At 42.1% G+C, this 11,090-nt stretch overlaps 1 protein-coding gene across 1 annotated transcript in view; it reads left to right on the forward strand.

Moving 5' to 3' along the window:
- dntt (deoxynucleotidyltransferase, terminal) overlaps positions 1-711 on the forward strand; it is an 86,258-nt gene extending 85,547 nt beyond the window's left edge. The window contains exon 11 of the mRNA XM_073482319.1: positions 349-711. Coding sequence (XP_073338420.1) covers positions 349-435 — 87 coding nt within the window. The 3' untranslated portion in view covers positions 436-711. The remainder of the gene's footprint in view (positions 1-348) is intronic.
- Positions 712-11,090: the final 10,379 nt, after the last annotated feature.

Below are 11,090 nucleotides of genomic sequence, written 5' to 3' on the forward strand. Positions count from 1 at the left end.
AGCAGTTAATAGCCCTGTCGTGATTTGTCAGGGAAAATACTCATCTGCTGAGGAGTGCAATCACTTAGAGCAAGGTTAGGGTGTTTATGGGTGGTGGACGGTCAAATGTAAATCGGCGCAGACGCGGCGTGTTTGAACCTTGGCACAAACAGGGTGAATAAAATCCTAAATTGATATTGACAGCTTGCAGGAGAGATAGGAGTGCGAATACAAGCAGCGTTCAGGCGGCGAGTACAAGACCCGAGCATTTTCAAGCTTAAAATTGAGAATTTATGGATTTGGACCCGTGTCACCGAGACAAATTCCTGCACAAGTCACTGACTTTTTGTTTGTTTGTCCTCTCTCTAGAAAGAGTTCCTGGCAGCTACGACTGAAAAGGACATCTTTGCCCATCTGGGTCTGGAGTACATCGAGCCTTGGCAGAGAAATGCGTAGGCCTCCGCTCCTCGCTGGCTGGATGATATCCTGTTCGTACATCAGTGTTTATCCCATCTGCTTGCCGTTCTGCGGCTCTCCTGTGATTCAGTTTCAAACAGCTTTTGATTTCCGTACAGTTTTGTGTTGTTGTTGCCATTACTGCTGTTGTCTGCATTACACGCTGCTGTGTGATTCATAATTTTGCTTATTGTCTCTAAGTGAGTAAACACTCTCCTATACCATTCATGGCTCGCCTGTCTCTAAGTGTTGCAATCACAGGCAGGACACAAAGACGAATCAGTCAGAGCTCAAATCGCCTGGGGTGCCGGCACGGTGCAGGAGAGAGGGAGCGTGAAAGAAACACAGAGGGAAGCGGATGACCAGAGAGCGAGGGCGAGGGAGAAGACAGGAAGCGGTGAGAGAGGCGAGGGGGAAGGGGGCTTTTGTCGAGCAAAATGTTGTAATCACCCTCCTCCTGGCAGGAGAGTGCTCGGCGTGAAGCTGAGCCAGGTCTCTGGGGGAATTGAGAGGCGGGTAATGAGCCTCAGATAGAGGAGCGTTCTGCATCGCCATTTAGCCTCCATTTAAGCCTACGTCCACTGGAGATCATTTAGCTGGCATGACGCTATCCAAAGACCCATAGTCTCCGCTCTTGTATCACAATGAGTCCCCTTCCCCAGATGCTTGGCTCAAATTAGAGGCAATCAGCTGCACCGGGAAATCATGAAGAAATCAGGCGGAAGGTAAATGAGTCCACTAACCACATGGGTGGATTTCGGCATTCTGAGCAACTGATAAGGCATCCATTATCTTACTGGTCCGACTTTGGCTCATGTTTTATGTATGACGGCGACTGATCAAGATTTGTGTCCTTATTTTTCAAATGGACAGTGGTCCACTAATGAAGAAGCTTTATTGATCCCTGTGGGCAATTTGGGTGATGACACGACCTGCCCCGCTGTCCACATCCCAACCCACTTTCCCATGATGCTCAGCCCCCGCTTCATCCCGTGGTGCCTCAACAAGAGCAGAGACAGATGAGAGCGAGGCATTCTAGTGAATCACCCTATTTAAAGATCTTTAAGTAGAACAGTCCTGCTCGTTGAGGACTCGACCCGGGCCTCCTCCCACCACCCTTTCTTCTCTCTCCTTCTCCTTCTCGGTCTCTGTCTTCCTCTCTCTCCCGCTGCGTTGCTCTCTCAACCTCGCCGACACAAAAACAAACTTTAAAGGATCCAAGTTGCAGTGTTAACCAGATGGAGCCAGCCGCTGCAGCCATGGTCTCCTGGGTTATCTAATGTTTTCACTTTAAAGCCGGGATGGCTTCTCACCAAAAAATAAGAGATTTCTCCAGAGTAAAAAAAAAAAAAATCAAGCTGGCCTCAATAAATTTACATTTGTCCGGCTCTGTTTTCTCCTACTTTTTTCAAGTGCAAATGGGATCTCTTTCTACTTTCACATTAAATATTCACCAGTGTAAAGGGATTAAAAGGCTGTAGTACTCAATTTAAGAATTCACACATTGTGGTTTTGGGCTTAGAGAGTCCTAAACTGTTTGTAAAGCTGAAAAGCAAAGAATTAAGAGTTACACTTTCTGCTCCAAACTCCTCCATTTTATTCCCAATGGAGCGATGCGTTATTAGGTGGGACCACGTTCTCTCTCAGCCACTGTTTACAGTGTAGGAGAAAAGCTTTGAATGCCAAACAATTCCACTGATTATACTGGAGTGGTGCAACACTTAACCTCTGTGAACTCAGATAATTACTAATGCTAATACAGGAAATTAATTTGGAAAGCACTTGCATGGACTTAACAGATATTGCAGTCTAATCACTTTTACATACTGTGTCTGGGATGAATCAACAAACCATACATGTAGATTGCGTTTCTGATTGTAGGGATATGTTCCTGCTAAGGTTAAGGTGTTGCTGAATTGTCCCCACCAATTTGAACATGTCATTTTAATAATAATTTTTACTTCTGAAGCGATATCTACTAAAGTTATCAAGCGAACCAGCTAGCCCCAGCACATCCATTCTCATAATACCAGACTGCTGTAGTTTGCAGCCACTCGGTGATATGCTGCCTCCATTTGTTTGTAGCAAGTAATCAAGTAGAACACTTTTGCGCTTTAATGAGGCAACAACCTGATTCTAAACATGTAAACATAAACATTTGTGCTATTGTTTTCCCTTTGACTGTTGAACCATCTGATTATTTCAAATCTAGGTGTGGAGTTGCCTGAGGTGATGTGAGGGAGGGGAGGGAGAGGATCAACCCAGGTTCACTGCCACATACTGTACAGCAGACTCTAATGTTTGGTATGTTAGCAGCGGAGAGGAATGGAAGGCTACTAGTGCTCCGTGTTTCTTCAGGTGGGTTAGGGAACAGTGTCAGGGATACATCATGAGAGGCTCCAAAGCAACAGTTGTGGTTTTTAAGAAACATTTCAGAGTACCTGGGGCCCAATTATCAGACACCATGATGCTACTGTTTCTTAGCTGAAGTCCCTGCTGCGTAATACCTAGTTGTGCCACTCTGCACCATATGCTTTATTTAGACTACTGAGACACTGGTGTGTTATAGTTTGCCTTTTTACAGTTGTCGTTTTCTCATTTTTGTTTTGTTTTTGAATGTGGGTTGTGTAGGTACATGTATGCAAGTTTGTTTGTAGTTGTCATTTTTCAGTCTGTATTATGAAAATAAAGTAATAAAAGTTCTGGAAGAGCTGTAAAGCACCAACACTACTAAGTAAAAAAATACTCACACAAACACTCACACAGTGCAAATACAACTCAGGCAATTAAAATATGACTACAATGCAACTACATTAGTATCAGAAAAATGTACTACCACTCAGTAGTTTCTTATTTTCTTGTCAGTTTGTTATGTTTGGAGACTTTTCTGAGTGTAATTCATTCGGGAACACTCTCGTCATTGATTAAAACCATTTATTGCAACAAATGGCATACAGTTAGGCTTGGCGCTGAAGGCTCCGCTCCAAAAGTTCCCTGGATTTGACGAGTAGCGTGCTAAGTCACTCCAGGGAGCGCAATGAATACCCCCCGCAGGAGTAGAATCGAAGCAGCTAGATAAATTAGAAGCCATTTTAGACTCAGACTAAGCAGGTGGAGGCTGGGGTGGTGGCTTGTCTGCAGCAGAGTTGTGAGTGCAGCAGTGTTGAAGGAGAGATCAGTGTATGACAGCTTAGATTTAAATAGACCGCCTTATTCAAAAGAATGGATATGATTGGTCAGTGACTGATGCTGATCTGATCAGCTGGCTGTCAGCTGACTACAGCTGGGGCTTATGACTTCCGCGTCCTGCATGAATTTGCGCTATGCTTCATGTGATGCTACAGAAGCATTTCTATTTGTCATAAGACTCAACAATCAACTATCAGAATCACTTACCTTTAAATGTTTTGTTTACAAACAGTAACCGACAAATCCTGCATTGTATGCCTTTAAAGTTTTAGTTTAGTCAGAGACGGTATAAAAGTAACCAAACCACTTAAAGCAGCCAGAGATGGCGGTTGTATGACACATATCCCGCCCCTTCCCCCCAAAAGCCAATCATCTTGGAAACATATAAGGCATTTGTGTTGTTGCACTGACCTGAGCACACAGTTGAGATTCACAACAGTCTAAACCAATTTGGTTCAGCTGCAGGCGGACTTCTAATGGCCATGGAAGAGGAGGATATCATACTAATACCCTCTGGTGGGGTGACGGCATCACATCACAGCACTCTGTACTGAGCCATAATAAAAGCTGATGTCGTAAAACCATGTGCATGTGTAGTAGAAGTATAACCTGTGGGAGGAAAGTGTGTTAAACCTTATTTTGAGGATTCTATACAGTTTTTATGTCCAGGTGACCATTGAAGGTGAAGTTCTGGCTCTCTCCTCATTCATTTAGATAGGGGCCTGGGCTTTTTAGCCTGAAATAACTCCCTGGGGATAAGTACCACAAAACTGTACTTCCCGACAGCCTGACCAGCATGAGACGAACAGATAGAGCTGCATGCTCTTACAATACAAGTGGAAGTTTTAGGATGGTTTAAAGATTCGTAGGTTGAAGTATAACTTTATTAGTTACAAGAAATACTTATTGTGTTGTATAAACAGACACTGCAGGACTTGTTGTTGCTCTACACAGAGTGAAAATTAAGTTGAGAAATGACCTGACACATTTTATTAACTCATTACTGTCCAAATTTCCATCTCGCTCAGAGAAATTGTTTTTGCTGAGGTCCAACTCTAAAGCCTCAGATCTAACTTATTTGTTTATTCATCACTTTCAGCCAATCACACATGGCTATTTTCTATGCAAATCATCGCCTTTGGCTCCTCGCAGTCTGGCAAACACTCCCTTTTTTTGCATGCTCCACGTCTGAGGTCTGACTGAGATGACAGATGTGTGAATATATGAAAAATTGCTTGCGAGAATTTGCATAAAAGCGCTTGATTTGCTGACAAAAAATGTATTTTGCCATCCAATCAGTTTTCATTTCTACCTATGCAATCATTTCCAATTCACAGTTTTCTGTCAGTGACATTCCAGCGCCAATAGCTTTCAATCATCGCAGTCTGACAACCATTCTTTTAACTGAGTCAGATCCATCATGGCACAGGGGCTTTATAATGACAGCTCGATGGTATATGCCAGCTAGGTCTCACTCATTCACAGCATTGTAGCCTCATTTCTGACCTTTACAACATCATGTGGACTGTGATGGATGGAATACTGAACTGGCCTACCCTGGGTCTCTGCCCGGCAGGGAGCCTCAGTTAAAACTGATGGTTAACATTACTTGTTGGCAAGTCAACCAGACGACTACCAAGAGACACTAAACAGTGCCCTGTAGGGATCCTCTGTTTAGACGGTTAGAGGGGCTCTGTGTAACAATTTGTAGTAAGTATTGCAATTTGCACGTATGAATCACCTTTTTATTGGCTGTAAGTGATAGGATTGTAACTTGACTTGAAAAATGAGACCTTTCTGTCTCTTTCAGTTGCCTGCGGATGATTTGTTTAGGCTGTTTATAGATGCTGGACTCTGGTTGGATTTTCTACAACAGACCAAAGGATGTGACTTCATACAAATTCTTGATTGCCTCGTCTCATTGCCTCTTTTGGCTCCGCTAACAGAGAGCAACAGTAGCTAACGTTATTTTAAAAATGGTGTCTGCTAACATGAACTAACCACCATCTTCCAGCACATCACTGAAGCGTCACAGAGCCCCTTCATTTCTTGTCGGCAAGTCAACCAGATGACTACAAAGAGACACTAAACAACCACAAAGACAAACAATTACTGCACAGAGATACATAATGACTCCAAAGAAATGAAAAATTTCACCAAAAAGCTGCAAAATGACAACGAAGACGGGACGAGACATAAAATGAGCAAAATAAAAGCAAAATTACCAAAAAAATAAATACATAAATACCACAAATAGACACAAAGTGAAGTGAGAGGAGCAGAATGACAGCCAAGAGATACAAAATGGCAACAAAAAGATGTGAAATGACCACAAAAAAACAGCCACAACAAATAGATGCAAAACAACAACAAAGATACATCAATTAATCTCAAAGCAATGCAAAACAGCCACAAAGAGCCAACTGGGTCCCACAATGAATCATGCATACGCTGCAATGTAAAATGACGTAAGGTCATTCTGCGGCTCTGTCAATTTGTCATTGCAGATATTACGAGGTTGATTGAGAGAGCTGATGATAAGGGGACGGTTTGCATTGATAGGAAGTGCTCAAAGATTAATGGGTGGCTCTTTGAGGAGGACACATGTACCCGGGGGAACATGCATCAGCCATAATGCCTCTCCAGAGATGGTCTGAAGATAGAAGATGAAGTGTCACTTTCCTCTCAAAGTTACGTGATGAAAGGTCATGATGAGCAACGAGCGAGTAAGTGTGTAATGTGAATAATTGTGTGGACACATTCCTCAGAGGTGAGAGCGAGCATGTGTGAATGAAATGCCAAAAAGGAGCTGACACACACATCCAGATCAGTTTGATTGTTATCCAAACCATTAATGCAGCGGAGACATCACAGTTTTCATCTCGGTTTGAGCCACTGGCATATCTATCCTTTCATGTCAGACATCCAGCGACTGAAAAGGAGTGGACCAAAATAGATCAGGACCAAACACTGATAATGTCTGAGCCGAGCTCCTTCAGCAAACTTTCTCTTGTATTGTATCAGAAGACAGTGATTTATTGGCTGTGCTGTAGGGGTTTGAATGCATGTGTTGGGGCCAGTCAAAGCCAATGGGGGAAGGTGACAGAATAAGGACACTGTGTATCCTTGCCTCTCAAGGCCTGTCACAACGTCAACTCAGCCGGAGAGAAGTGAAGCCGATGCATGGCTCTGGCCGGCTCTGAAACAAAAGAACAGAGAGTGAGGAGAAGACTGTGCACAGCGCGACGTCTGCATCAAATAGAAACAGACTTTTAAAGGATTTTTTAAAAAGTTCTCATCTTGACCCTGTCACCACCTACGAGTTCTGCACAGATCTTCTTTTGTTCAATTCACATTCAGTCTTATTCAGAAGAATATTGTGCATAGTGTACACACTAAATACACAAACATTTCTATATTGAATGGATTCCAAGGCAAAATGAAGAAAAAAAGGTTTGAATTTCCACCGTGAGTTTCTGCAATCTCCAGGCATTTTAATTTGCCTGAGAGAAAAGAAATGAAACTAAAGAATTGTGTAATCAGTCGATGTTTTAAAATAGATCTAAGGGATAATTTGCTCACTAAGACAAACTCCCGTCTGTGTCACTGTGACTTTCAGTGTCATTCAGTCTGAGAAGTACAGAGTGATGTGCAGAACCCGGGCGAGCACAATAGAAACAATGCGCTCGCACAGCAAACTTTAATCTGAGGTGACCTGCTCATGATAAATGACCTGCATCCTTAATTTCGGGGAGGGCGGGCCGTTTCCGAGAGTGTGCGTCCTCCTCCACAGGTGGCAGAGGAACGAGAGGAAGATGAAGAGGAGGAGATGAGCCATCTGCTGCAACATGTCACCATACTCCACTCCTCCCTCCGCTTTCTGCTTTGTGGCAGGCAGGCAGGCAGGCAGGCAGGGGAGAGGATCTGATCTGTTTGTCTTTGAATGTTGGTGTGCATGCACAGCTTTCTATCCAGTATGTCTGTGAATTCTGTCTTGTTGCGTGTGTGGTTGCATGTGTTTGTGCGTGCACGTGTCAATTTGTCTTTTTTATATAGAAGCTCTGTGATTTTGGCTATGCTGTAAAAATCTTTGATATACAATATCACTTTTAGCAACACATTTTTGATTAAATGAATTCCTGTGATATTTCCCCAAACAGAAACACCATACTTTGTCAGTCTTCCTCATGTATCTCGTCTTCACATCTTTATTCACTTTCACCAGAATTTTGCTCTTTGTTTAAACTTGACCTCTCTCTACTGCATGCCCTCTGCACAAACAAGCAAGAGAAAAGTATCTGCAGTTTTTCTAACTTCCAAATTTTCTTGTGACTTGAACAAATGATCTTTTTTCTGCTCTTCTCCCTTCATTTAATACATGCATCTCAAATGGATATTCTAGAGAAATGCTAATAGTAGTGTCTGGTCTAAGGGCAGCCCAGTCACCAGCAGATAATGTTAGCAGTTAAAGTTTCTGCAAACCACAGATCCAAGGTTGACAATTTTGAATATTGTTAATAATCATATCTCAATTATTAAAGCTTTTATTACTGTCACACATTGTAGCAAACGTGGCACATCATGGTCACATTATATGCTAATTATCTGACTTTCACATCGGGAGGTGGAGATGGTGGAGGCGTTATTTCAAGCCAACAAAGGCAGCCAAACACCCAACCGCAATTGGCCACTTGGAGACTTTTCCATCCGTTTGGTGGTGTCAAAACGGGATGTTTTCTCAAGGCAGCTGGGGATATTTCTAGACATTTTTGTAGCGTGAAAAGGGGGTGTTTTTCAAGGAGACCTACGGACATTTGCACCGGTTTTTGTGGCGACCAAAACCGGCTATTTTTCACGGGAGGCCGAACCTAACTAGGGGTTTTGTGCCTAAAACTAACCAGAGCATAAGCACAGCATTGTGACGAGAGAGACATAGAAATTTGAGCGTAAACAAACAGAACATAAAGAAATGTCCAGTTAGAACTTGCCTGTGGCTTTGCAGAAACGAGCCCCATAACTAAATGAAGCGCAGCGCGAACTTGTAGGAGCATCCCTTTAAACATGTATACAAACTTTCCACAGTTAGAGATGTTTACTTTTGCATACCCAATGCAAACAAGACCACTCAGTAACACTCGAGGAGAAAAATACACATACTGTGTATGTATATATATATATATAGGATTCATATTTACTGAATCACTCAGTGGGGAGTTAAAATATACATGCATTCCTTCAGTATAAATTGAACCTGACTGGTTGTACAGCACAAGCGCATCCGTCCTGTTCCATCAGAATACCCAGGAGCTATGTTATGTAGCAGAATGCGCTTTCACATCATGTTATAAATAATAATATCAACAATCCATGATGGAGTACATGTATCTGTGTCTACATCTGTTCGTGTCTCCATGATGTACTATGTGTATCTGTTTGTGTTTGACCTTGTCTCATCTGTGTGTGTGCTGCTCTATATCTCCTTTGTCTGCGCGCTGCTGTGGTTTTCATGTGTGTGTCGTGCGGTCAGTCTGTTCATCTTTTAGCTGTTTCTGACCCCCCTCTCTCTTTCAATGCTGGGCCCCCGTCTCTTCACTTCCTCTGCCTGCTATTCCAGATGGACCTTCCTCCATATCAGGCTGCTAATGAGGCGGCGCTGTTCATTCTGTGGCTCTTTGAATGGAGGGCCAACCATTTAACCCCGCCCAGCACCCCACTCGACCCCCATGTATTTTTAGGCTTCACCTCATTTCATGCTGAATAAACACCCGCGTCTGGACACCCTCGAGGGCCAGGCCACATGCCATCGCAATGGATCGAGCGAAATAAGCAAACATAAAGTGTTCGACAACAATCGGCCTCGCAGCGCACCCTGACAGCAGTCCAGTTCAGTCTCCCCTTTAGCCTTTTTGGATAAGCACACACCTTTTAACATTTTTCTGAATTTGTAATACCTCTAACATTTCTTGTCTGTTAAAGGTGGTGAAGGTATGTCATCATTTTTTGGGGTATTCACTGTAAACTAATCTCGTTGTCAAGATGATTGACGTCTCGTTGCAGTTAAATTTTACATTTTGCTCCCTGCAGTGAGAGTAGGTGTTTAATATGCTGGATTACTTCACCACACAAACTGGCAAAGGCTTTGATTTCCCAATTCATGCAAAACTCTGTTTCATTTCCACTGTTACAATTGCATCATTTCTACTTTACATGAGCTTAAAATTGCATATTGATTGTTATGAAAAGCTGCTAGGAGCTCCATCTCCTGCTCATAGCAAATGGTAAGAGTGTGAGTGTCTTCACCAGAAAGGTGAATACTGCCTTAAAGCAGTATTAACTTTAACTGAACAAGCTGCAAACACAACAGTAACACTATTATGGTGAACTTGTAGGCAAATATAGCAATATTCATTCAAAAGAAGAATAGCCACCATCTTGCAGTTTTGCAGTAAGTAAGTGTAATATTCACTGAAGGGTGTATCTGGCTCTTTAATGGCTAAAAGTTCCCCCTACGTTCACCGGCTGGTTGTTAACTTCTTCTTGTCTTTCTGCTGCTTGGTGAAAAACAGTTAGCTGTGAGACATTAAAACGCTACATTACATATGGTAATTAACTTTCCTGTTAATATATTAAATCTGTTAGGGCAGCTTAAATCAAGTGGTCTTAGTAGCCAAGAAAAACCTTAACCATAGATGTAAAAGATCCGATAAATCAAATGAAGGATTCTGTAATGAACATATGCATTTGGAAATGACCGAGAAAAACAATATTTTCCCTTGAATATGGGTTCCAGATCAGACACCCTCATGTGTTTTGTTTTGGAAGGCAATGAAAATCTGTTCTGTAGTTTGAATTGGAAGAATAGCTGGAAAGTCCTCGTGGCAGGAGAAGGCAGACATGGACAACCTGTTGCCAAGAAGAGAGATTTCCTTAACACTGTTGCGCATGGATGCTTTTTTATGACTGCTAATAGTTAAGGATTAAGGAACATGCTTCACAACACAATATGTAGACGTCGTAATGTTAAAACGGTTATTCCTTCATATTCTGTTGATAATTTTAGTGAACTTTTGAATATTTTTGATTAGAATTATTACATATTGTACCTTTAAGCTGTACATTGTGTGTGGAAATCTAAAGCATTACATTATGTTTATAAAATTAGATTCCTTTACCGTCTGAAGGAGAGAATGAAATGCTTCTTCAGCTGTAACCTGCAATTTATTTATCTTTTTCAGTGCATTTAATTGTGGGTCAATAGCGTCAATTAACAGCACACTTAAAAATCAAGCATTTTTCTTACGGGACAGTCCTTTGTCCTCCATTTGAGAACATCAGTCAGTGAAAACTAGATTATTGAACATTAGCTGCTACTGAAAAGTCAAGTAATAATGTCATGTGATGTGTTCTTTTTTCACAAGCACTCATTGTGTCAATCTAGATGATTGCTCCTGTTTAATGGATGTAAA

The sequence above is a fragment of the Pagrus major genome, chromosome 15 (genome assembly GCF_040436345.1).
Source record: "Pagrus major chromosome 15, Pma_NU_1.0".
Taxonomy (NCBI): Eukaryota; Metazoa; Chordata; class Actinopteri; order Spariformes; family Sparidae; genus Pagrus; species Pagrus major.